The following is a 27,715-nucleotide window of genomic DNA, read 5'->3' on the forward strand; positions in this document are numbered from 1 at the left end:
CCGATGTTACAAAGTTCCCAAAACATCTTTGCATCATATCAGATGCGACATACATGCTTACTGAATCACACGCGTGCGAAACTCGAGCATACGCAGTGATCATTTGGGATTTTGCATCATTGGAATCATGCGTCTTCGGAGGTTCACTTGCTAGGCAATTTGTCATTCAGAACATCAATCTCGCTGAATATCGCACTACTGCAACTTTGCAGCATGGGAATTTATTTTTCTGAACTCAGGGATTCGGAGCTTTACACTTTCTGTGTTTTATAAGTTCGGATCTTAATATTCTGACATTTCGAAAATTCTGCAGATTTTGCTTAGAATTTGTGGGATATTTGGTCGTTCGGAATTTTGAACCCCACCCCTTGCTGACCGTTAAGGGGCGTGTGGCACATTTTCTGCCACCAGATGGCATCTTACGATATTTTGGATTCGGATAATTTCAACAACTGAAGCAGAGCAATGAATATAAAGAAGTCTATCTGGTTATGATTACGATTTTTATTGCGACAATGATACTTACACATAAGTGTCTGTAATGAACTGAATTGAGGAGAAATTATATTAATCTCAGTAGTAGTTGTATATGCTCACCTTGTTTACCGAACTTTGATAATTTTGCAGAAGTACATAGGACCAAAGTTGTTGCCAAGAGAAGGCAATAAAACTTGACCATACTTGAGACCGTGTCTACTGAGATTGTAGATGCACTTCAATGGGTGTAGCGACGGTGACATGTTTCTGTGATGTCAAAAATAATGTAATTATTAAACCAATGATTTAATATTGCACAGTCACGTAAAGAGGACAGAATCTTACTTTACGATAAAGATCGAATTTGTTTCTTCCCAAGACTTTTTCAGCGCCATTTGGACGACACCGTCGTTCTGTATCGGGCTCAAAGAACAAGTTGAGTACACAACGGTACCACCAGGTCGTATAATCTTCAGGGCATTTCTGTTCAGGAATACGATTGTGAAAAATTAAATTAATGCAACTTCGGTGTAAAATAATTCTTTGATGGATACATACAGCAAAATTTCCGTTTGCATCTCTGGTAATTGTAATCGTTCTTTGATCCTTGATGGCTTGAAGATGTTATTGTCATTTTCGTGTAAGGAATGCCTGTCAGTTGTGCAAGGCACATCAACCAGTATCTGGCAACATGGACAATGAAAGGGAAAATTTAATTTCAATCATACATTTAACCCTCTCCGGTTGGAAAAGTCCGAAAAAGCTCGAAGACAATTGGAATACGGATTATCGGCGTGGCCAGAGCAATATGGCGGCGTACTGCGCGATCAGCTGACAGTTTTAGACTCAGTTTTACAATTAGATAAGTTATATGAATATGAAAGCACGGAGAAGTCCGTGCAAGCGATTGTACCTTTACTTTGTACATAAGGTGGTAAAGAGTGAAATGTACGTTAAAAAATTACTTTTATAATTAAATACACCTCGCCAATCGGTGTCCTTGTCGAATATCATTTTCAGAAATGATCAGGAACCTAGAAAGTAAATATCTGAAAGTTTTTGCAGTTTTGCAATCATCGTAATGAAATGATACATTTGATCATATATTTAGAAGAAATCTCTAAAAAAAAAAAATCATCTGATATTTTTTAGAATTTTTTTCACAACGGTTCTTTCATTATTTCGCATTCTAACTGCCTTTTGAGCAATAAAGGGAGTCAGTGGAGGGAATCAACCGGAAAGTACCAGTTGAAACCATATTTCGTCTCATTCATTTTTACCTACTTTGTTAAACTTATCCTGCTCACCAATAGCTCTGGCATCGTTCTGAGAGATTACCAGTTTTTTATCCCATTGGCCCATTCCGTCCAAATACTGATCAATCACATTCTTTATCCTGTTAACTCTCGAGAATGTAGTATCATTGGCAACAATTAAATCAGGCAAAAGAGTTTGAAGCGTGATTAGCGTCTTTCCACCAGGTGCAGCGCACATGTCCAACACATGGTCATTCGGTCTTAGGTCCAAGGCCAGTACAGGTAGAATGGAGCCACCATCGAGCAGATAATAATCTAAGTAATAAAACTATTAACAATGCCAAAGTGCAAGGTTATAGAACATACTAAAAACAAAGCATACCTAGAACACCAGTAGATCCTTTTCGAGGAGATGAAAATCTGGTATCGTTCTCCTCTTCAAAAGTATAAATATTCAGATATTCAGGGAAATTCAACTTCCGTTGCTTCTCGACCTTAATCGAGAGGTCTGAACCTTTCTTGTAGTAGTCGTAGTGTTCTGACTCCAAAATATAATCTTCCATGCCTAATAAGATAGACAAATGTATAATGTTGATTGATTCTAATTCTGAATAAAAGATTTAACGAATAAAAGAGAAGTCCGACGTTTTTTTCACAGGCATTTAAGGAAATTTCCAGCCTAAAAAAAGTACCCATATGAAAATTGCAAATCCTAGGATATCGCCAGTACTGGACACTGCCTAATTAAAATGTGTAATTTGTAATTGACTTAGGAAAAACATATTCATCACTGGATATTATTTTGATGGTGTTTTCGAAGTGATTAATATCACATCATGTTCAAACCTTTGAGTTTTGTGGCAGGAACGTATTGGTGGAGAGAACTCATGGATAATTCATTTTGTGGATTTATGATTCGATCCAAGTCCAAATTCCCTAAGCTTTCACTGCCAGCAATTGATAACAATTCTGCCGGAACAGCAGAATTATTCGAGTACATAGAATCTTCCTCAGTCTCATCTTTAGAATCTGTACTATCTGGGAAATCAGATGATTGGACCTGTAAACTTTGCTCAGAGGCAGCGGGAAATTCGTCTATTCCTTTATTCAAGTTATTCAACTTCCTCTGATTTGCTTTTTCTCGTTCTAGCGATTTTAACAATTGACGTTGAGCTTTGTAGATTGCTCGCAGATTTATTGCTCCAGAATTCTAAAAAAATGGTACATATTTATGTTTTACTTTCTAAACTTTGTTTCTGATACTCGAAAAATTATCGTCAGGCAAATACAGAAGAAAAAGATAAAACCATGCCTTTGGTAGAAAAATTGTTCTGATTGTTTTCAAGATTCTTTTATGGATGGTACAGCCAACTTATCTTCAAAGGATTGAAGATAATCGAATACTATAAGATTACTTCACCTCTAATGTCTCAGCAATTCTATCTGTGTCACTAAAATTGTTAACTACTGCCATGTACTTGTTGTTTTTAGCAAGTAGAGCCGTCCTTACATCCGGCCACAGTCTTCCATAAACGGTGTCATAGAAATCATCAAAATGTTCCAAAGCTTTGGTGGTGTGTGTTTTAGTTTTCTTTACCACCGACTAGAAAAGAAAAGGTTTTTTTGTCGTTGATCATTCTGATGCTTCGGTAAAATCAAGACAGTTGTAAAATGAATTGTGCCGGTAAGACAGTGTATTTTCAGATTATAAATATCCGATGCTTACCCAATGTGTGTCTTTATGCTTGAATCTGTAAGGTACTTTGACGACTTTCAGGTGTTTCAGTTGACTCGTAAAACTTACAATCGACATCTTTATAACGTTCTGTCAAAAGGAACATATCCCGAATCACAACGAATACCTAACCTTGCTCTTTTGTACAACACTCCGGCTGTAAAACCGTGCTCGAAAATGAAGCCGATGTTGTGAATTTTCGCCGCTAGCGCTAGCGAGGGAGAGGCCTACTTAGTACGCATCACGGTATGCATACACCGGCCTCGGAGATTGCAGCGCTCCGGTCTTTGGTGCATAAATTGAAAAACATAGGCTTCAAGACGGTCACGCTGCGTTATATAGGAAGGGGCTTGGTGTGCCCAGACCTGTCTATAAGACCGTGGACCACAGACAATTGACTTATGAGTTTCTAAGTCGTTTTGTATCGGCCTTATTCACAGCTGCCAATGCTCAAACTTCCCTAGGGATGAGAGGTTTCTCTCTGGACGTAAGACAGAGCTTGTCACAAATCGAGCTCTTTCTCGCACCTAGGGAATTTCCAGTGCCCCAAGTCGATATAACGGAAGACATTGCCAAGTTGGTTGTTATATGGTTGATATGATATACAATTGTTAAGCCATTTTACAAGACCGATAAACAATGTCGCCAGTTTCTGAATTTCGTTTATGGCTAATGTGGGATTCTATGAGCCCCCACTTTATACACTGATTACTTAGAAGGGATTTTCACGCGATGTTACTACAAGGGAATTTTGAACTAAGCACTATCACAAGTACTCAGTTATCGCAAGATAAAGGTCAAAGCAACTCTATTTGTTAGAATCAAAAGAGATGCAAGATCTACTGAAGACGAAAAACTACATCAATAGTTGTGGAATCAAGTCATAATATTATGTATTATAAAGCTACTTTAAACATGTCTATAATTTCAAGCTTAGTTGACTACTTAAAAATTTGTTGAAATACCTGAATTACGAAGAGATAATTTTGAATAAACAATGCTTATGTAAAAAAGCGTATAGTTTCATTTACTTACCTTTAACCTTTGAGCTTGCTACTGAGATAAAAATATAACTGTTCAATAAAGAGAAAATGAAGAATAAACGTGTACGTTATTCGTTAATGTCAAATTTAATTGAGCTGCATTTTAATATATCTAGTCCTTTGGCTAAAAACATGAATTAGAAATGTACAAAATTATTCAGAGTGTTTCGTTTAGTTGATAAAATTATGCGCTTGACCTTCGACAGAAATCCTCTGCTTATCTATGATTGTCGCAATGTTTTAGATTTCGATGGTTTGGTCCTGAGGTTTCGATCTCTTTGGCTTAGGTGGTAATATATTCATTTCGCTGCAACAAAATTATCTTATTACAAATCATTACACAAATGATTTTATCATCATTCTAATAAAATTAAGACCGTAAATTCATAAGGTAAGAAAAACTGCATGAATCGAAATGAAAAAGGATCTTAAAAAAGGAAATAAGTCTATGATATTAGGCGGTAAAATTTTCCGACAGAAGTATCTACTTCTACAAATTATTAAGATCTACAAAAATCATTGTATATTTGCTTACATTGGTTTCTTAAATGAGTCATCACTATCATCTTTGGTAACATCTGGAAACAGGATGGTTCGTCTGATCTGAAATTGGAATAATAGTTACTGTTAGGAGTTATCAGATTTTTTTTATCAGGAATATAAATTTGGTTGAGGAACATCATTCTTTAACACGTGCAAGTCAAAGTACTTTTCTTGTAGATTATTCAAATAGAAGGGTAAAAAAACCATTGATTAATGATCAAGTTTTCATTTTATAACTAAAAAAAGATGAATTTCGAAAATATGTAGAAGAAACGTTACGTTTTCTTGGTCTCTGTTGCAACATATTTCCGGGTTGCAATTGCAGTTTATGCACGCTAGGTCATTTTTCCGGCAAGTGCATAAACGCGTGTGGCACTTGGATTTGCATGCACATTTTATATCACCGTCTGATGATCGCTTTGAACCAATAATTCCAGCATTTGGACGGGATTCTGCAGCAGAGCTCTGTAAATTGGGAAGCGTAAATAGTAAAATGTACCAGGAAAATATTCAAGTAAACTGCTTAATTATCAAGCAAGCACAGATTCATTCGTTTTCCATTTTCCATAAAAAGTAGGGTTCAGAAAGTTGATATTTGATTGAGAAATGGAATTGTACATTGGGTGAAAATATATTGCCACCGATATTTACATTTCACAAGTAGATTGGAAAATTTTATTTAGCAAAGCATTTATTGAAATCTGCTGTCGCAATGTACAGTGGAAGACCATATTTGGGAGTAACGAAAGGCTTACCATGATTTTGCTAATCCGACTAAACAGAGGCGTTTTGGTCCAATCTGGATCTTTTTCGACATCATCTTCCAACAAGCTATCATCTGTGAATGGATAGTCTTCGCAATGTTCAGCATTTGGTGTTGGGTATTCTTTGGTTGATGGTTTTTTCTCCTTTAGAGATACCTGTATACGAAGTTTTAAAAAATCGAATAGATACATGAACTAGATACATTATAAAGAGAACATATTTCATATAATAATTTCAAAAAAATTACATTGCATAATTGAGGTTCTGCTACGGGTTTAACTCCGCGGAGTTGATCAAGCAGTTGGGCTACCACTTCTTCGTGTTCCGCATTCAGCTTTGCCTCTCGTTCTCTCTGTTTCAAAATTTGCTCTTTTTGTTGGAGTTCCATTTGTCGATTTCTCATTCTAAGAGCATCACACTCTTCCTATAACCGTTGTGTAACAAATAAAAAGTAAATAACTGCGAATTGTGACAAGTCATGGAATGTTCTAAAACTATTGAAAAGTTTATTACTGTTTATAATACACACCATCAGTTCATCGTATTGATAGGTTTTGGCATACTGGCTTCGACTTTTTTCAGCTGCAATATCAAACAGGGTCTTCAAAGCACACTTTGCGTCTATCATTGTCTGTATTTGATTCCACCGGGTTTTAGTCTTGTTTTCTGAAATAAAAAGATAAGAACCAAAAATTCAACAATTATTGTTACTTGAATATAAGTTACTTAGATATTTACGAAATATCACATCGTTTGATAACTAGATAGTATAAGTACCTAATTTCTTCTCGAGTGATACATTAAGTATATTTTTCACATGACGTATAGACAACTTCGTTTGTACTTTGTTTCCCGGTGAAGTTAACTTTGATTACCTTGATCAGAAGCAAGAATCTTTTGCTGCAGGTCGGCAATTTGTGCACTGCGTAACTGTAAATCTTCAGTGAGTTCGGAAATTTGTTTCGCATAGGTGGCTGCATCATATTTATCTTTATTTGCTTTAATTTTAGTCAAGGTTGTTGTGAGTAATGCTCTATCTTGCATTAGTCGATCCAACGAACGCTCAGCGTCTATCGTACTAGTGAGCACTTCAAGTTCTTGAGTTACCCAAGCTTGTATGCCGACTGTATTGCCCGCCTTGTCTCGCTTCTGTTGAGCCTTACTCTGCTTCTCCAGTGCTTCCTGTGTTTTTGATGAGTGTGAGGATTAAAATGAAAGATAAAAAATGCTCGACATTAAAAAGAATTCAAAACATTTGACTGGATGTTAGGCAACACTGGGTATTTTGAGATACTTACTTTCAGCCTCTTATTGATTGCGCAGGCTTCTTCCACTTTACGTTTAAGAACGTTCTGCTGTTTACTATGCTGTGTTTCCATCCGAACAATTTGGTGTTGTCGCTTCCTGTCTTGATCTTTTAATTTTCTAACCTCCTGTTCTCTTGTGAGCTTCCACTGTCTGAATTTTTCACTTTCGGATCGCATCAGCTGCATGAGTTTTACTTTGTATCGTTTCATTGATTGAATTTCAGTGAGCAGACTTTTTATCTTGGCCTCGGACTTTTCTTTCATTTTGATAACCGTTCCCTGCTGCATACATTTGCGAGATAATTCAGATATCTTCTTCTCAAGCTCTTGAACTTTTTTGCGACGTGTTTCTGCGAGTCTGAAACGAAATGAAAATTGAACCAAAAAAGAACTGTGCAATAACAAGTCTATGGTACTGTGAAACATTTCATTTTTTCACTAAAAAGTTATCCGACCAACTTTCAGGATTTACCAAACTGAAGATTGATCTTTACATGCAGTTAATAATAGTAATATGAAAGTATACAAGTAATGTGTGATTTCTTACTTGGAGCTAGCATTGTTAGATTGAACTGATACCAAAACTTTTTGGAGATCATCTTTTTCTGCCTGCAGTTTTTTTATTTCGGATTCCATCTCCTGCATTTCCTTTGAATATTCAACCATTTGCGTAGAGTTTGCTATAAGTTTTGCAACCAATTCTTCTTTCAAAGCTAATTCTCTGTTTATATTTTTCACTTCATCTTTCCTCTCAGCCTGTTGCAAGGTATGCTCCTCTTGTTTTATATCCAGATCTACTCCTCCAGTTTCGGTATCATCTGAATTTTCATCCGCAAAATTAGTATCAGCCGAATCATGATTAACAAATTGTTTCTCTGTTGATAATTCGTGACTCAAAATTTCCCTTGCTGTCTTTTCTTGATCGCTTTGAAACTCTAAAAACGAAAAGAATGAAAAAAGTTTGTCAGTTTTCACACTATATAATAACGAAACTGCATCAATTGATCGAATTTGAATCACACCTAAAATTTTATTGTATATGATTTTCAATGCCGATCGATGTTCTTCAGTGGCATTGGGATTTGCGTCGAAGTCGTCGATAGATTGCTTAAAGTCTCTTAAGAGATCAGCAATGTTTTTTCTAAGAGTTTCACTGGCGCTTTCTGCCAGATCAGCACGTTCGCTCATATGCAAAAATTCAACTAGATTTGCATGGAGTTGTTCAGTTAGATCCCTATTTTTGACTTGCATTATCTGTATTTTTGCTTGCAGTTCTTTGTGTTCAGGTGGGCAAGCGTTTTCACCATTTACTGTATTTCCTTGTGAAAGAAGAGCCAATCTCAATTCTTGAATTAACTTATTTAACCTATTTACTTCAGCAGCGTGTGGATCTTGATTCACAATCGGCTTATTCTTTATTCTTCTTGCTCTGTCAGCGTATCGCAGGGTACTCAAAGTTTCATCGAGGTTGTAGTCTGGATATAGAAAATCAGATTTGTTACAAATTAATTTGAAAGATTAAAGCAAAGTTTCCTACTTTAGTCATAAAATTTTATCTGTTCACACCCGACATATTGTACAAACAGTTGTGTAGTTTTCCAAAATAAATATTTTCGACCAAAAAAGAATGTCTTGTGTCAAATGAAATTCAAATATTAGTATGTGGCTTTTGTTCAATGAAAATAAGGTCCTGAATGGAGCTACTTTTCTTAATACTTCACATACTGACCTGCAGGACTGATACACGCGATAATTAGAGTCATGGAGTTTCCGCCTAATGAGTCTTGCAACAACCTGGTTAATTTGCTATCACGATATCCAACATAGCTCCCGGAAGTTCCATCTCCCAATTGTGAGATCACATTACCCAAAGCGAGGAGACCTTTATTTATATTTACGCCTTCTTTGAATCTTTCACCGGTGGCTTTGGTTTTTTTGCTACGTTCGGAACCAGCAAGGTCTACCAGATGAAACTTTGCTGTTGTTGCAGAGTTACTGTTTCAAAAAATATTCAAAAATTGTTAGATGTTCTTAAATTGTTTTTCTTCAACATACCGAATCACGAGGGCAAATTTTTATCATGTTTTGGCAGTGCGACTTCGTAACACCAAAATATTGGTTTTACCAATAATTCGATAAGTAGATTTTCACGATTCGTTGCTTATGTGATGTTTCTTGATGAAATTTTACTCCTATCATGAAATGACTAGACTAATTTGAGTTTTTGTAATGTCAAAAGTAAGGAGAATGCAGTAAGAATATATACTTTTAATTTGGGTAAGATTGGTGACAAGTTTTACAAAATAAAAAATTAATTTTAATATCTTTTTGTGGAGTCCATTTCGAAATAAACAATTGCATTTGAAATTTGAGAATTTTGTCGTTTTTAAACAGTAAACAATCCATCAAAATTACAGTAAAATTCAAACTCAGGTACCCAGATGTCATTTTAACGATCGGTCAACTTGTCAAGTATATGTGAATAATTCTTTGTACATCGTATAGAATAATCATTTGCAGACATTAATCTAACAATAAGTATATCGATCAATGACTGTGAGAAGAGATTCTCAGTGCCAAAAGATCAAGTTAATAAAGTAAAGTAAATTAAATCCTTACACATCATCTTTTTTCTCTTGACGTATGTTGACAGTAAATATGGCATGGCTCCTGCTACTTTGCGAATTCATTGCTGTTGCCCCAGTGGCTCGACCCAGCGAACCTTGACTAAGGCACTGAAAAGTTGCGGTGGCATTTTCAACTTTGATTTCAGTCAAGCCAGGTATTTTTATGCCTTGTGTATCTTCACGAATATCGACAACAGAGTTTTCTCGGGATTTTTGGGAGAGCAGGTCGTAAAGTTGCTCTTGATAAAGTTCAGTGAAAGAGACTGTGATTTCGAAATTGCAGTCTGTTTGTTGTTCCACAATTTGGAAAATGTCATTTATTGCATGAGGGATGATACCAAGCTCTTCACTACCTCCTTTATAACACGTCCCCATGGAATGGGTTTTACCACTTCCAGTTTGGCCATATGCCAATATAGTTACGTTATATCCTAACAAATAAACACGATAATGTCGTCAAGATAAAGAGCCATATGATGATTTTAAAAACAGTACGTAAGGAAAATGATAGTCTCTGGTATTGACATACAGATAATTAATGCCATAACACTGCTGCGAGTAGATGGTTTTGGAATAAAAAGTCTGGAATGAGTGATGCAAAATATGATGGCAAAACAAATTGACATGGTTGAGAAATATAGGTTTCATAAGAGTAAGTTGAAAAATTAAAAAGCGTGAGCAACTGCAAGTCTTTGATATTTTTACCTTGGAAGAGATTATTTATCATTCCTTTGACTGCTGTATTATAAAATGTTTCCTGGTTAACTTCAGGAGGAAATACGTGATTAAACGTAAAAGCTTTGTCAGTACCCAGCACCTGAACCTGTGGTTGGCCACGCACTGTTGCGACGCATGTCTGGCAGCCTTTCTCAATCTCTGTTTGAACCAAAGGTCTGATTCTCAGGGCGACGTTGACCGAAGCATCAACCATCTATAAAATATGTCAAGATGAAAATTAATTAACAAACATTAAATTTGCAACAGCAGAAAACCACTTTAGCCTCGTTACGTCATTTCAAAGCATCTGTGAAATGTATTTTTTTTTTGAAGTAGATATAATTTGTACACAATTACTTTGTTCAAAGACACTTCTGTTATAGTTGTTGAACACAGTTACATGATTACGAGAAAACTGAATTTTGCTCAAACATCAGAGGGGTCAGGATTACAAAGGTATGGCAGGCGGGGTCCTGCCGAAACGTGGTATTAAAAGCATCATTCTATGAATTGCATCTTGTCATCATTGACTGTTTCAACCAATGAAAATTTAATCATACAACAAACACATTAACGAACTTCAAACATCAAGAAAATTAAAGTATTTTTTCTCTTCACAATATAAAGAATTTCAAGTTAACTTTTGAAGAAATGAATTTAAATTTAAAAGAGAAAACACCTGATTTGTTGACGCGTCCTTCACAGGCTAGTATAGTTGTTTAGGAAGGGGATTAAAGCACACAATAGAAAAAACTGCACAATCCTTCCATGTCATTTATACATAAAAATAAATTAGCACAAACAACGGATGTCCATTACAGTGGACACGTAATGCTTTTCAAGTATATAACTTTCCACTAATAGGTTTCGAGCTTTTTTATTTTCTTCATCACATTTGAGACTACCTTAGAAACATAAATGTTTTGTTCTAACAAAAAGAATGTCGATGTCAAATAGCCTATAAAATTAGAAACGAAAACGAAAATTACACGCATCTTGTTTCATTTACTTTAGCTACACTTTTTGGACTAGAAAATATACTTAGATGACGGTACAGTCTTCAACATATATTTTTTGTCAAACAGGTATTGCAACTACTGACAAATTGTAATCCGTAGAAGAAAAAATCTGATGAGTAAAGTTTTTGTCATGAATTTCTGAAACGTATGTCCACTGAAAAAGACTAAGGGTTAATGCTCGCGCAATTATGTGAAGAAATTACAGCTATTAAAGAAACCAGCTAAAGGTAAAATCAGTGAAAAGGTATGTTGCTTTCAAATGCACAGTTCTGATTCATTCCGATTATAGACGTCACCAAATTTATCGTAGCTGTGAATTAACTTGCGATAATTTTACCTTAATGCTTTTCAGAATCCAAATATATTTCTCTCTTTTTTACAATTCATCCACTTTTCATTAGAGACTCACGGTCCAGCCGTACTTATTTTTCCTGCTTTTTTTTCAAGCTCTCATGTCACTCGCATTGAAAATCACTTTCCGACCGTTGTACCGTAGTACATTTGAAATTTTCGTTTGTCGACAGGTAGGCAGAGGGGACAGGTAGTTCATCAGTGTTGCCAACTGGAAACACCGGCCGTTTCGCCTGTGGACCATGAGTGTCGCCGCTATCGGGGGATTCAGGCTGAGCGAGAGAGACGGAAATAGATTTCAAAACCACGAACGGTCAACAACCTATTTCCGTCTCTCTCGCACGGTTACTCAGCACCAGAGACTAGTAGAGAAATTGCCAATGCTCGCCCTGCGGGTGAACCAAGTTGCGGGGGGATTTGGACGTGGTGGGGGTAGTTCGCGTGCACATTGGCTTGGCCGATACGTCAGATTTTGGAAGATCGCTGCGGCAGCTGCGTGCACATCAGCTACCTGGGTAATGTAGAGTGACTGCAGAGCTGACTGAGCGGCGGCGTGCGAGTGCCTCGAGCGTATCTACCGGGTGAACCTTTCTGTTTGGAAACCGCGCCTTCCGCGTTTGTTGGAGAAATCAACAAATGCGAGAGTTCACGTTTATTCACAGACTCGATTGTATTTCGCCGATGATGCATGAGTCTGTAACTGAACATTTAATTGTGATAAGCATATATTCATATCACTGTCTCCTCAATTGGGCCTGTTGCGGAAAAGTATAGACGAACGTGGTGGGGGGTTGTCAGTCACGTCTGAAACAAAAGTACAACTTATGGCCACAAGAGCGGCGCTACGAGTTATTCATAAGCTTATTATTATTATTTGGCGGAACCCTAACCAATCTTTTTGATACTCATACACAGATAACCTTAAAAACAAATCTTGGCGTAAGTATTTATGAAATATATCTGAAATGTATAAAAACACTCGTTTAACTAATCGTATTATTTTTTGTTTTAGGGCAACAGAACCAATTTTTTAACAATAGCACTGAGAACTATAGAATGTTTAGTCGTAAAAGATATTCACTTTAATAACTCAAAACAGTAATAATATATAAAAAAGGTCTCTACACATTTTATCGTAAAGTCGACGGTTCGCGAGATATAGAGCGAAAAGCGTTTTCCAAAATGGCGGCGATCCTGATAGCGATAAGAGGTCAACTATATTGTTGTACTAATACAACAATAACTTGCACAAACTTCCACTAAAGTGAAAACATTTTCAAATTCGTTCGATACGTATTGTTTCATTCTTACATTTTTGTGGTCAGCTCAATAACCGTTACAATTCGTATAGTATTTGAATGCGTCTTTATTCTAGACCTGACTGTATATTGTTCAGTTAAAGATTCTGATTTTTCTAATGTACTACTCTTATATTCGGTCAATAAAAATAAGATCAGTATTACTTATTGCTATGCTCATAAACTCGTTTTATTACATCCTGTGAACGGGTAAAACCGAAACAAAAAGAACGCTTAAACATTACTCTCATTATTAAAGTATCCCGGATTGAGTTTATAAGTTTCTCGAAAATTTCGTGCAATTAGCGGTGCATGCGTACTTTAATAGCCAGTTGTGATTGTAGAACCCGGAAAAATTGAGTTTAAAATTTTCGATTATTTCAAAATCTGGGTAGATCTGCGATCGAGAATTAGCTCTGAAATATAGTTGCAATAGATTCAATAATAACACGAGAAATTCTTCTTTTGCCAATCCACACTTCGTGCAGGCACTCCCACAAAATATACAACCCGTTATTCTCTGCCCTCATTTAGACGTATAACATCGATCGAACTCTGCAGATGGATTAAATTATACACAAGGCGAGAGGTAATGAAAATCGTAAAAACTTCACTGTACGGTTGGCAACCTGTGCAGCTAGTTGTGTGATATTATACATCTGTTTACAGAGTAAACTGCGAGTGTTGACGTTTGGACAGAAGCTCCGAGTACTGGCTAAAAGACACATCGAAAAACCCGCGAAAACCGAAATAACCGCGAAACGCGTGTCTTCCGATACGTCAGCTAAAACTTGTGGCGGCAAATTATAATTGAACAACGTGAAAACATACTAAGCAATAACAAACATCCGTTTTAATGGCAGGCAAGCAAGATTAAGCCCATGTAGCAGTTCCAGCTTTATCGACTGAGTAATTTCACTCTTACTTTCCGTGGATACAATAAAAAATGAACGTTATAAGCTCGTATTTAGATAGTGCATTGCTTTTGAGTTGTTGAGCTCGAGAAATTTTCAACAACTCATAAATTTCATCGAATTCGGGATCGAAAAATAATGCACTACCGAAACTTGAATCGATTCCATCCATTTGTTTATTAATTAACCGAAAAATAAGGATAAGGACAAGGACAAACTGCTATATGGCGTTAGGAGAATGCTATAGTCGGTCTGTAGCAGTAGCCAAGTAAAATGTCACGTATTTTGATTATTACATCAGAGCCTTTGCATTAGAGATGTGAAAGTACCGTAAATACCGGAACTCTACGTGCAATGCTGCAGAAAAATATTCATAAACTTTGACGTTTTATGCGAAAAGATCGCCATGAAATTATATTCCTGCATTTATTTGTACCTAATTCAATCACAGGATAACATTTTCTGGCATTACTGTAAAGTGATACCAAAATTTTTTCTTGATAGTTGTGTTTGTAAATCCATGTAGAATTGTGCTACTTGTGATTTTTTGACGCTAGCGATGCTTAGACTCTGATAATAGTCAAAAGAAATCACATTTCACTCGGTTGGTAAAGACGGACTACAGTATTCTCTTAATCCAACTGTGCTTATGGCTCAACAACACATGCGTGCGCTGTGCACGTCATAGCGAGGTTTCGAGTGAGGTATAGTGGCCCTCCATTCCCGTGGTACAGTACGCGTCTGGCTCCCGACTGTTTCGTACCAATCAATATTCCTCCTCCTCAACCCCGACAATAATTGCACCGTGAATTTCACACGGTATAAACAACAGAACAAAACATTTCAAGTGGGTTAAATTACAAACCGTTACAACTCAAACCTTTTTGTCGACGCGCGATCACAATAAACAAAGTTGAATTTACTCAGCCATCATCCAGCTGCACGTCGTTTTTCATTTTAGTTTACAACAATTTCTACATCCATTTCGACAGCTGCTAGCTGACCATCCCGTTCTCTTATTTCCATATAGCATACTTCTATTGATAGAACACACGATTTTCAAATCCACTGATTCACCACTTCTAAATTCGAAATTCAAAAATGAATGAATGTTTAGTGAATGCGTAGAATGTGTCAAATGAACACTAATATTACTCTGACAAGATTCAACCATAACACGTATTTCGGTTGATAATATCACAAAGTGCGTGGCGTATCGAAATTCGAATGTGAATACTCATATTTAAATTTCGAATATTTCAACCGTTGTTCACATCTGCCGATTAGTTCGTTTTGCGATTTCTCCTGCTCATCATCTCGGACCAAAAACCGATTTTGTTCTCATTTCATGGTTTCGTCAATTTTCACTGCTTGTTTTTATTCAAAGCTGATACAATTGTTTCTGTGTGTATATAAAAGGTACACAAGATGAGATAGTTGGCGTAATGCCCGCGCTTCGCTATCGACGTAGAACTAACTGTTTTCTAGACACGCGACGAACGGACCGAGCTAATGAAACAAGAGGCGGTAATTCCTCACGCCTTGCTCTTCGCTACAGTGCAGGCTTTACACATTCAGGGATAAAACAAACTCACGTTTTCCCCCTGCTCATATTTACTCGACACGCAGCTGGTATCGATGAGCGGATAAATATAGTCCAGATTATAACTATATTCAGTGAATCAGATATTCTAAAATACGAAAGTGTGCCGGTGTCCCTTTTAAAATGAGAAAAATGAATAAATAAGAACATCAATATTTCAATTTTGAATGTTTAATATTATACTTTGAATAGAATAAAACAATCACGAGTGTTGATTACCCATAGTGCAATAACAACATATCATTTTTTTTTTTTGTATGTATAGATGGTGACAAAGGTTGATTTAATTATTACTGAAACATAGAAACATATCGCAGAAGAGATGAGTAATCACGGTTGAACGTGACGTTTTACACGAGATTCCAACTTTATTTTGGTCAAATCACAAATCGGGCTGCAGGGTGAATATTTAAGATTATTCAGTATGACATCTGTTGGAGTGAGTGACTTTTCGGAAATATTGGGGGGGGAGTTATGGAGACTGTTCCAACCAGTCAGCTGTCGCAGGGGCTGCAGCTCGTTCTTCCAACCCCGGGGATCTCCGGCCTTGACGCAGTCAGAGCTTTGCATCAGGTTGGTGCTCCTTCTCTTCATTCTTCGTTTATTTTCTATTTAGCATAAACAGTTGAAATTTATTTCACTGAAATGAGCTGGAAACAATTTTCGCCAGGAAAATACAAAATAATTTACCCTCTCTAAGTTCAATCGAATTCGAAGAATCTTTACCGAAAGTTTCTAGGTGTTTTTAGTGCAGGAAATTGCGGTTAAAGGTGAATTTGCAATTAATTTTTCTTTAAATAGTAGATGATGAATTGACACCGCCGATTTTAAATGACCAATTAGTACAGCCTTAGCGTAGAAAATTATTACAGGATAACGAATCCGAAGCCAGATGGAAATTTAGAAAGCTCTATCTTGTTTCAACAAATTGACGAAAAACAATTCGCCTAGAAGTTTTCGTAGCAAATCAAGTGCATTTCAAATACAATAAAATGATGAAATATAAATTATATATTTGTGACCTAAGTTCAATTGCACACATGTTGAAAAAAAGTATTTCTTAAAAAGTTCAATCACAAATCATAGAAGTTATGTAAAATTAAACGGTTATGATTTAATTCGAAATTTAATCGACAACTGCGAACGTCCTTGCGACTTTCTATCAATTTGCATATTCGTTATTACAAAAACAATCGTTTAAATTATCCACTAAAGGTATGTATTATCCGAACAATTTCAAAGGCAACGTAGATTACATATTTTAATTCACAAGTGATTGCGAATATATTTAATACTAAAATCCATGATATTATGGGTGTTTGAAAATCGCGTCATTTTTGGCAGACCGTCGTCTCATTAGGAATAAACCTCGACTCGTCCAGAGAAGAACTCCGGATTCTGAAAGAGTGAGAGCTACCTTGACACGATAGAACATCTCGCAATAGAAAATCACGTCTTGCGACGACAAGTACTCGACGCCTGGAAAAAAAAGTTTCCGGGATACCGAAGAAAATGGAATCATTACGACGACGCCCGACTTAAACGAACGGTATGTCTTAATTCGAAAATATTCCCTACTTTTTAATATTATATTCTGGCGGAAAATTGTTTTTTACCATTTTCCAGCAGTTCTGACAGATCATGAAACTCTGAACTAATCCAACAAACTTTGATTATATTCTGATTATGTTCCAATTATTTTTGTTTTGTTGAAAAGTTTTTAAATATCGACCCGTCACGTTTAAAAAAAATTTCATGCGAACTTAAAGATTTTTTTGACATTTAATACATTTTTCAAAATCATTAGAATATTATTTATCTTCTATTGACCCCACCAATTTTTCGCAAAATACTTTCTAAAAAGTTTGTGATATAAATTTCAATTTTCCGTCAATGCTCACCCTCAATGTCAATTTTTTCATTGCAGCTCTGAAAGAATATGTAAGCTTCCTGTGAAATCTTTACATCAAATTTTTAACAATGTTCGAATTATGTCAAACTAATTAGAATGAAATCAGAGATAATTAGAGTTAACGACAAGCAACTATTTGCCAGCCATTTTTTTGAAACACTTGTATAAGAACAGTTAGAAACATTCAATAATCGGCAGTTTAGTATCTACTTCGAAATATATTTACGTACGTAAGTACAGTCATGACAATAGATATATCGTGCCTACTTGTTTGCCACGTGCAGCATAGTAATGTCTACGGCCTATCAATTGTGTACCTTATACGTACGGCAAACGACACTGTAATCAATTCATTTCCGATGTTGTATAAGTGTACATACACCTGCTTAACACTAGGATTGTCGATTGGCAATGTGCCATTATTATACAATTGCGCTGTAGATTCGAACACTGAAAATGCGCTCCGTAATTTCTATCATACGTAGCCATTCAATGAGGACTATCTGCATTGGGGGCTTGATAGTATTTCAAGTCAGGTTCGGTTCACTTGACAACAAGTCATGTAAAGTCACCGGTAATCAATTTGAGTCACAGGAGTGTACATGAAGTTATTTCAAGTATTTCCTAATTCATGAAGTCATTTGAAGGCGTTTCTAGTCATTTGAATTGCCATAAAAAAGCTTAGAGTTATTTGAATTCCATCCAAGTCCTTGGACTGCAGGAAGTAACGTATAAGCTCGCTTGAAGTCAGATGAATTCACACATAATGCCACTTGAAATTACTTGAATTTATTTTTAAAGTTTTCAAGTCATTTGAAGGAACTTGGGTTGAATTGAAATTTTTCGATTTTATGAAGTCACGTGAATTCATTTCAATTGCCATGAAGTTACTTGGATTAATTTTATGAAATAATCACGTAAAATCACACTGTGTCGGCTGGATTAGCATAAAGCCACATGAAAATAGGTACGTGAAATTATTCGAATTGCCAGAAAGTCATTAATTAAAATCACTGGAAGACAGGCAAATTCGATAAAGTAATTCGAAGTCGTGTGAATTCAATTTAAGTCCTTCGACTTCACGAAGTCGCCTGAATTGGTAAAATCTTGTTGTTACCCCCCCTAAAATTTCATCTGTACCAGAATGATCATATCTGTAAAGATATCAAGCTACATAAAATGCTTCCGATTCCGATAAAGACATTTTTTAAATCAACATTTCAATCTTCCTTTTTAGTAAATTTTTTCTGGCTGCATGATCATTTTTCTATGTATTCAACGCGAACAGAATTTTAGATTCTGATTTTCAGATCTTGTTTTTGGTATTTGAGCTAGACGTATTCCAGCCTTTCTTCATTCGCGGATTTTATTAGCTCATTGTATTTTGACAAACCATGCACAATTGTGAAAAAGTTTCTCTCTATATCCCTCAAACCAACGTTCCCATTCGCCTCAACACGGTATTGATTCGGTCGGATGCTGTAGGAAGAACCGCGAGCTGGTTGTGGATCGCGAAAATTACTGCGGAGGCGTTCCTAGTAATACGCGTTACTTGCGCCCGCACCACGAACCTTCGACGAAACATAACCCGCAACCTTTCAAAAATCACGAAGACTAGGGTGTAAAATTGATGGGTATAAATCATAATGCTTCCAAAATATTATTCCTAGTTTCCGACGACCGGATACTTTCCTCGTCCATTTTCATATTCACTACGGGAACATCGCACCTCTGGATCATGGGCTCTACTTAAACTCCTATAAAGGTTGTTTCCTCGTTCTGAAACACGAAGCCTGTGATATGAAGATTCATCGGACAGCCCTCTTTTCACATAACAATTCATTATATTAGCAGCTTGACGAGCGAAATCCCGTGATAAACATAACTTCTCGTACATTTTTGTCTTAAGTGATAATTTTCACTGTCCTCTAATGAAGTTTCAATAATCGGATCTTATAGATTCAAGTATGAACCCCAGAATTGTAGGAGAGCAATAGTAAAGTAAGTGCATATTCCGACTACCAGACCAATTAAAAGTTGAATAAAAGAAGGACCTTGGCATGATACTACACATCAGGAGCTCGATATGTAGCGCCAACGAAATATTTATAAAAGTTCCAGCAGAATCCATGATCCGGAGGCAGAATACTTCCCTTGTCAGAGTACGCAGGCACAAAATAACGTATAGAAGTTCTTGGGATGTGACTGCAGATTAGTTGTCATCACCCTTCATCCAAGTGAATTTTGATGCTCTGACTTACTGCGGTGCCTGCTGGAAGCCAGAGTCCGCTGATGAGCGCACCGAAAGACAATATGGACACCGGTAAAGATGATGTGAAGAACGGACCACCATCGCGGTTGCAGGAGAATGAAAGAGGTGGTGAAGAATCGTTGCAGCGAGTTCACGATGCCGATTTCGGGCACCTTGAGCCGCCCGCAGAGGGTGAACAGGAGGAGTTAAGTCTGAAGTCGAACTCTGATGGAGAAAATTCGGTGTTCGGTGACAATCCGGGTAACACCGACAGTAATCCTGACTATGGTGAGAATTCGGCGCACCTCAAACCGTGCGGAGAATCGGAGAACGATTCTGAGGAGCTTGACGATATCGAGCTGATCTTCACGACCGACGAAACGAGGGAAGTCGGTCTTCAAGAAGATCTAGTATCGATCACGGAAAATGAGGCTTGGTCTGTTCACCGCCATCGCCAACCTGACGGACAACCGGTGCTTTTGAAGTACACGAAGACTTCCGATCCCGAGTCTCTGGTCAACGGTGACAAGACAAGCTCCTCAGTCGAGGAGGCTGTTTCTTCCCAAAGCTCGAGCATCGATCGCGAGGAGAGCGTTGATCGCTTCGACGAGGGGTCCGGTGCCAGGCTTAACAAAATGTGGTCCCAGTACTCGATACTAGTTGAAACCGACATCAGCAAGTGCGGCGTTCTTGAAGAACCAGATCCTGCTAGATACGCCGCTCGGAGAAACACTCTAGCGGCTCCTCCAACTGCCTACAGGTTCGTAAAAATAATAAGCTCGCTATTTTTACGAAGAAATTTGACTTTAGATTTGGAAGCAGCTACCCGCGAAATCACTTGCATAATGTTTATTCTTCGGGCCTTGGCTGTTTTTTTGCATTTTGGTCCGCCATATTTTATCTGCTATTCCGAATTATTATAGCATTCTTACTTCAGGGGGTGTCCTAGTTGATTTCGACGTTGACGTATATATCTCCAAATATCGAAGTCCACGTATCTGAAACGCGAAAAGGTTTTAACGAATTTACTAACGCGATATTCTAGTATCCGTTCCATTTCTTTATTTCTGCGTTAATGGAATAATGCTTTGTGGTGATTTTGTCCAGAATAGCGTATGGAATGGGATTGTTAGGCTGTTTTTCGTGTTTGGGATACGCGGACTTTGATATTTGGAGATATATACGTTAGCGTCGAAATCGACTAGGGCACCCTCTTAAGGCAATATGGCGTCAGGCTGGGTGATCAGCTGATCGTTTAATTAAGATACATTGTTAAAATATTAATGTATGGTGTACGTCGCACAAGCTGTTGGACTTTTATTTTGTATCATTAAGTCAATTTAGAGTAAAACACTTTAGTAATTAGATACGACCCGATCGGTGTAACACATTCACTGCCCAATGTGGTATCGTGTGAATTTACAGAATTCTAACATTTCCGTCTTCTCTACTTATCCAATTCACGCTCATATGCAAAATACGAAGTTTTATTGCGCCCAGAATCCTTAACGTCTTTTTTGCAGACCGATCGTGCATCGTGAAGCTTTGGCAACGGGACGTCGAAAGAGTGCGACGCTTCTTCGCCCAGTGATGGATCGGAATGGTGGAGTAAGCCGTCGAGAATCAGGGACGCAAACCGATATCTCGGCACTTCCAGCGCAGTGGAGATCCGAAAGTTTTTTAGCTCACAAAGTTGCACATGCAGTTACAACTTTGCCGAGTAAATTTGCGCTGCCTGCCAGCATTCCTGGGCGGCTCAAGCTGTCGGACAAAACAAGAGAGGCTCGACGAGTCATGCTTTCTGACATCAGCTTCACCAGCATGGTACCCGAATTGTCAAGGAGCGCTGATCATCTCTGTCACGATCCCCATGCGCAGGTAACAAAATCTCACATTATTCAACGATATAATTTTTTATCGAACTAATCGTAAGATGAAAACCACCGAAGTTTTGTATCAAATTCTTAGAAGTATAAAGGAAGAAGATGAAGTGTAAAAACTTTTGTGAGTTCAGTTTTTTGGAGTGGCGAAAATATTTCATTTAATGTAATTCAGGTAAAATCAGAAGATCATGAAATTCCGAATCAACTATGTCAGAATAATTAAACATCGTCATCAAGCCTTTTGATTTGACCCTGAATTTCACTTCAACTTGTTGCAAATTTCTGAAACATTTCGTGAATTCGGACTTTTTATACTGAATAACAAAATATTGAATAAAATCATTCTGGAATGCGCTAAATTTCAGCAAAATTTTCACATGCAATATACGACTGCACACTAAGCACTGCACACTAAACTAATTTTAGTGAAAAAGACAATTTTCTCCGAAACGTGAAACTAAGCGTTTCCCTAAACATCATTCTGTATCGTGGAATTGATTTCTGGATTGGAAAAAACTCTGGAGACACTGAAATCGAGTCTTTGATTTTCGACAGACTTGCCTAAACGCCCGAGGATGTGGTCCCAGAACACCGGAGGTTCACCGGCGGGAATCCTTGGGCTCGTTGGCGGGTTATTGGCCTCGACCGGGGGCCGGACTTCCCAGTCCGTGCGACTGCCGATTGTCGACCGATCTTTATTCGTCCCGCTACCGCGGCTCATTAACGTCGATACCATCACCCGGTCTCGATGTTACCGTTGGATCCTCGCGAAGACATTCCTGGAGAGCAACGGCAGGCTCATTTGACACCTGGCGGATACCAGTCGCCACATCGACTCCGCGGCCAACTTGGTCATCGATGCCATCTTCTCCGACTCATGTTCATCCGCCACTGATTGCTGTGGCCTCATCCTCTCGCGCGTCTTCCAAGAAGCGGCCGAAGAGGACGCGGTCCAAGGTCACATTCCAAGGTAATTCCTCACTTTGGATGTTATCTCTGGGAACTGTGAATATTTTGAGCAGACATTGGAGCTTCCTGTTTAGCGAGAAATTAAAAAAATCATATTTTTCACCTTGTTCTTCCCGTGTTACTAATCTGTTTGAACAATGAAGAATTATAAGGATCATGTTCATACTTGAGTGGTTAGTTAAAAAGGTTGAGAAAAATAAATGAAAATACCGGTAATGACGGACAGCGTCACAAAAGTATTTTGTAGCCTTTTTTCTTAATCGAAAATTCCTTTTTGTGCTCGAATACTTAAGGATTTCCTCACGCATGTCCTTGCTCAAACGCATGCTCGAAAAAACTTTAGTCTGTTATAAAAGCTATTTTATTAAAAGTATGCGGTGCATATTTGCAGAAATATGAATTTGTTAATTTTGCTCACCTGTAAAGCTTACTCTGCTTGTAAACACGTTTGTCGTGCGGCCCTGATACTGAATAGCAAAATCTCAAGTTTTTTCATTAATTTAGGAAACTTCTCAGTGAGCACAGAAACGTTATCCTAAAGTCTATAATGTTTTAAAGATTGAAGGAATTTCATTTCCCAAGAGAAAAAAGCTCCAAACACGATTTGCTGAATTTGCTGGTAAAACAAATAGGTCTTACATTACGTACAGTCTTAATTAGCAAGAGCAGTTTTTTAATTTACCTGATACGTGACTTAAATTGAAAAACAATCCTTGTTTTTATTTCAGACTGTCCAGCGACGAGAGGTAGCCTTCCTAATCTTTGTTCAGGTTTTATCGATGCTGACAATAGCGGTGATTCGACAGAATCGTTGATCGCTGAATCGGAAGACTTTCTTAGGCGCAGCATTGATTCGATGGTGAAGAAGACCGAACCCGAATGCTCCCATCAAACAGCCACAAGACAACGAGGAACCCGTCGACACTCAGAGTCTGACCTCGTTCGGGAGTGGAATCCCCCTCAACCGTACTTACCGAAGGTAAATATCAATAAAACTATATAACCATGAAATCTTTTTAGTCAGGAAATTTCGAGGTTTTAACACAAGTCAGTCGAAAGTAATTGCCTGCATAGAAATTGAAATATTTTTACAAAGCTTCCAGAAATTGCGAAAATTTGTCAGAGAGTTAACAGAAAATCTAACAAACCGTCGAAAATTCATATGGTAAGTAAATTCTTAGCAGTACGTCTAACAAAGTTTCCGCCAGTAATTTTCCTCGTGAAAGTTTAGATCCACTCTCTCGATGCGGCTATAGCAGCATGGCGTTGCACAGAGCGATCACCTGATTCGCTCAACCTCGTTTTTAGCAAAATTACATACATACGTACAATAGGGCAGAAAATTCCATGCAAGTGGTTACACTTTGTTTCGTTGTATTGGATTAACAAAGAGCAGAATATAGGTTGAAAATGAATTTTGTTTCCAAATGCCAACTCAGATTTTTTACTAACAGATAGTATCTTTCGGTATTTTAAATACCAATGATAATCTTCAACACGAATGATGATAACACCTGATACCTCAACAGATTCCGCGGGACTTGAAGCTTAATCATCTCATCAAAGTCATATTACCGGGAGGTCGAGTTTTCAAAGGAAGGGTGCGATATGTAGGCCCAGTGCCGGGTCGAGAAGATCCCCACATCGGTGTCGAACTGCCGACTGAAAGCGGCTCATCGGACGGCACCTTTCATGGCCGCCGTTTCTTCGACTGGTGGGTTGAAACTCTCGCTTCATACGCTGCATGATTTCCTACCATTTTTAGTCCATCAGCGTATGCAGAAAGTACTAGATTTTCTTTTCTTTAATCAGGAAGTAACAGAGACGGAGACGAAACCAAAGCAGGCATGCCAGCAAAAAGTGGGCCCGTTTTTTGGCGCATAATTAGTAGTATTGATTTCCTCCACTCGCCGCGTTCGTGTTTTTCAGTTGTTCGAAATATGTAAACCAGGCAGCTATCAACACCTGGTCAGTATTCAATAATCATAATATTTGAACGACCAAATAATACAGACGCAGCAAATGGCAGAAATCGGTACCAGGCACCGTGATGCACCTCAGGAAGCTTCTTAACTTTCCCATAGCTGTCCTCTTGCAGTTTCAAGCATGGTCCGATTCCACCAGACTGTGGATGCGTCTGTCAGTCTGGGTTTCAGAACTAAGCTGTACCGTTATTTCGTTGTGGCTGACTTTAGGCTCCAATTCCTGTCCATTGCACGTCTTAGCTACCACAGCGCAGAAATGAATTCCTGTCATTTTATCTCTAAGTGTCTTTTCCACGGTAGGTTTCCTTCTAGATTGATCCCTAAGTACTTAAGCCCCCTGGCCAACTTCAGAGTTTGGCCGTTCAGGTAAGTTTGCGAGGTCTATTTCACTTGTATTTCTTGGTGAAGGCCGTAACCTCAGTTTTGTTAGGATTTACAGTAATTCCTGTGGTTGTACACCGAGAACTATTCCGGGTTCTACTATATATATATGGCTTCCTGTGTAATTTCTACGAGGCGCTGTAGGAAGGGTCCGTGACTTCTGATCATAAGGTCATCGACGTATCCCACTACATGACAGCTTATACCAGTGATGTTCACTAGTAGATTATTTAAGACCAGGCCACAGATCAAAGGCGACATGACCCCTCTTTGTGGGGATGCTATACGTCTATAACAGACTTATTTTCGAGTACAGGTTTATATATGCGACTGAGTTACAGTCAAGTTACCATTTGCACTTACTTTTTTGAGTATGCACGTTGAAGAATTTAAGAATCAGCTTGGCATCCAGAATATCAAAAAATTCCATCCAATAGTAACAAGTCCAGGTCATATGTACGAATCAAAAACCGTTTTTAACGTACACTTTGCTCTTTGCTATGCTAGTAAAAATAAACCAAAGGGTTACTGCTTAGACGAAGTTTGCTGTGCCTATATATTAGTATAATTTTCGCCAAAATCGAGGCTAAAACGATCAGCTGATCGCGCCGCGCACCGCCATATTGTTTCAGTAGACGTGCCCATCCTTCGGACCTTAATGGATTAGCGTTTTATATTTTTCTAGTAACATTTCACTTGATTGTAACGACCTAATCTCTCCCATTAAACTTTTCAGTGATCCTATGCGAGCAGTTTTCGTTCCCTTCAACAAGGTAGTTTTGGCTTGGAGCACCACTTGACACGGAACACTAAACACGGGTCAACCAACGCCATCAGCTGTAGTTACGCCAAGAATATTGCTGTCTCAATATACAATGTGAACTCGCTAATTCAGGTACGTCGTAAAACGTTATCCTCTGCATTATTTTAAAATAAATCAAAAATGACCCTACGAATTTGCCGCAAAATCTGATCAGTTCAAGGTTGAACGATGTCAAGTCTGTCGATCAATTTTCGTCCAAAGTGGTCGGTCCTTTTCGAATTATTGTCGGTTGAAGTTCCAGTAGGTATGTCACGTAGAAAAGATTTCGAAGTCTTTAGAAAGAAACAGTAACATGATACAATTTGAGGAATGGTCGTCAATCAATATGCACTATCAACAAATAACTGTGGAAACAATAAGTCGAACTAATATAATGACGGTTTCAATAGGTGACTCATGTGAATTATTAGTACTTTATTAACGCCAATTGAAAGAGAATTGAACGATTTTTTTCCAGATGGGCATTATTTCTACAGAATCTACGACTTTGGGGTATGGCGATGCCACACGCAACTCTCAGATCAAATGTTGTCAAAGGTGACATTAGTGAAGTTTGACATATATTGTCGACTATTTCTGATCAAGAATCTGAAAAATGTGTCATAAAAATCTCGTAAGGTGTTCGAATTACATGAAAGTAATTTGATCGTCATCACAGCTCACAAAACTTGTTCAGTGTTTGTAAGAATCTTCCAGAACTTTGTTCGAAAATAGTCGGAACTATATTTACGCCAAGGATATTACATGTTCAGTGTTAAATGTACATTGCTGCAAGTATTGTCTTTTCATTTGGGTTATACAGGTTACACTTCATTTCTTGTTTGTCGCGGATATAAAGAGCCATGAAAATCGAAATATTTGACAAAGTTCATATCTTACAAGTCTTTCAAATATCCTGAATATCTCGATATTGAGAATAAAAATGATTGAACGTTGATACTGCGAAAGTATGAGAGAAAAATGGAACTATTTATAATTCGGCACAAAGAGTATTTTGCACATATGTTTCCGGAAAAATTTTATCCACTTCCTGTACGACTTGCATAAAAAAGCATTTTCAATATTTATGCGACCCTATCTACCTGTGTTTTCAATGATTAAAAGAACGATTCAAATTGTGTTCTGAAATCTTAAATCCTTGTTCTTAAGGTTAAATAATATGTTCATCTATACGTTGCCTTATTTCTGCTGTGAGCCATTTGTCCTCCATACTATCGCTTGAAAGGTGCTTGGAATCCAATCAATATTTATTAATATTATATCGATATCGTGATATATTCACGCATCATGTACTCATTTCAACGTCTTATTCAATTTTCTCGATGAATGGAATTCAATAATGTAGTTGAATTAGAGTTGTGAATCGTTCAATACAGACATACTACAGAAACCCAAGATCCAAAGGTGAGCCCGGTTTTAAAATACTAATCCATGATAGATATCTTAATGTATAATACGAATATTACGTGTATATAAAACGTGTGTATATATTTACGGGCACAAAAATTATCTAGATGATAAAGAAATTGCTGAATATGAAATAATCAAACTATACAAGACGAAAAATTAGAAGTATACCTACAATGGTATGTAGGTTTATATAAATAAAATTTATGTGTATATAATCAGAAGTAAGTCGCAAATCTTCCAAGATCAAGGGCGGCCAAAAAAATTATAATATATTTCAGAGAGCGTACTAATCAAGTAAATCTTACACTCGATTAATTTTCCTTCGCAGTATGTACTTGATGATTGATCGATCATCACTGTCTCAGAAGTTTTGTTAGATGGTTCTATACGTGTGTCCCATGCCCATTGGGATCCAGATCTATATAATATATAATATGTACAAAATA

The 27,715-nt window shown here is 37.5% G+C and overlaps 2 protein-coding genes and 1 pseudogene across 4 annotated transcripts in view; 1 reads left to right on the forward strand and 2 right to left on the reverse strand.

The window, feature by feature from the left end:
* The window catches only part of LOC124175948 (5-methylcytosine rRNA methyltransferase NSUN4), a 7,981-nt gene extending 4,113 nt beyond the window's left edge, over positions 1-3,868 (reverse strand). For both annotated transcript variants that reach the window (XR_006869271.1, XM_046556630.1), the window contains exons 1-8: positions 3,460-3,868; positions 3,154-3,336; positions 2,580-2,943; positions 2,116-2,298; positions 1,762-2,048; positions 1,036-1,160; positions 823-960; positions 598-744 (exon numbers count right to left, since the gene is read on the reverse strand). Coding sequence is in view for 1 of the 2 variants with exons in the window: in XM_046556630.1 (XP_046412586.1) it covers positions 603-744; positions 823-960; positions 1,036-1,160; positions 1,762-2,048; positions 2,116-2,298; positions 2,580-2,943; positions 3,154-3,336; positions 3,460-3,546 (1,509 nt within the window). In the remaining variant the exon portion in view is untranslated. The remainder of the gene's footprint in view (positions 1-597; positions 745-822; positions 961-1,035; positions 1,161-1,761; positions 2,049-2,115; positions 2,299-2,579; positions 2,944-3,153; positions 3,337-3,459) is intronic.
* An 863-nt stretch (positions 3,869-4,731) lies between these two features.
* On the reverse strand, positions 4,732-12,090 carry LOC124175937 (chromosome-associated kinesin KIF4-like). 2 transcript variants are annotated; one of them, XM_046556597.1, is made up of 14 exons: positions 11,827-12,090; positions 10,459-10,684; positions 9,746-10,184; positions 8,856-9,121; positions 8,149-8,601; positions 7,674-8,061; positions 7,118-7,484; positions 6,695-7,001; positions 6,349-6,485; positions 6,067-6,243; positions 5,810-5,974; positions 5,334-5,519; positions 5,047-5,114; positions 4,732-4,818 (listed from the first exon to the last, which is right to left on the reverse strand). In XM_046556597.1, the coding sequence occupies exons 2-14, from the start codon at positions 10,682-10,684 to the stop codon at positions 4,752-4,754; spliced, it is 3,246 nt and encodes a 1,081-aa protein (XP_046412553.1). In that variant the 5' UTR covers positions 11,827-12,090; the 3' UTR covers positions 4,732-4,751. The 2 variants fall into 2 exon arrangements, with proteins under 2 accessions (XP_046412553.1, XP_046412554.1); XM_046556598.1 differs by having other exon boundaries at positions 5,810-5,962; positions 11,827-12,089.
* Positions 12,091-14,756: 2,666 nt separating this feature from the next.
* Positions 14,757-26,956, forward strand: LOC124177019 (annotated as a pseudogene).
* The last annotated feature ends 759 nt before the right edge of the window (positions 26,957-27,715 follow it).

This window comes from Neodiprion fabricii, chromosome 2 (genome assembly GCF_021155785.1).
Source record: "Neodiprion fabricii isolate iyNeoFabr1 chromosome 2, iyNeoFabr1.1, whole genome shotgun sequence".
Lineage (NCBI taxonomy): Eukaryota > Metazoa > Arthropoda > Insecta > Hymenoptera > Diprionidae > Neodiprion > Neodiprion fabricii.

What these genes read in the sequence shown, in the direction of transcription:
- LOC124175937 (XM_046556597.1), bottom strand. Translation starts at nt 10,684, where the DNA reads ATGGTTGATGCTTCGGTCAACGTCGCCCTGAGAATCAGACCTTTGGTT. An exon ending in CAAGAGAAAAAAGATGATGT is followed by an intron (nt 9,122 to 9,745) that starts GTAAGGATTTAA and finishes TTTTTGAAACAG; the next exon opens with TAACTCTGCAACAACAGCAA. An exon ending in CAGAACCTCAATTATGCAAT is followed by an intron (nt 5,975 to 6,066) that starts GTAATTTTTTTG and finishes CTTCGTATACAG; the next exon opens with GTATCTCTAAAGGAGAAAAA.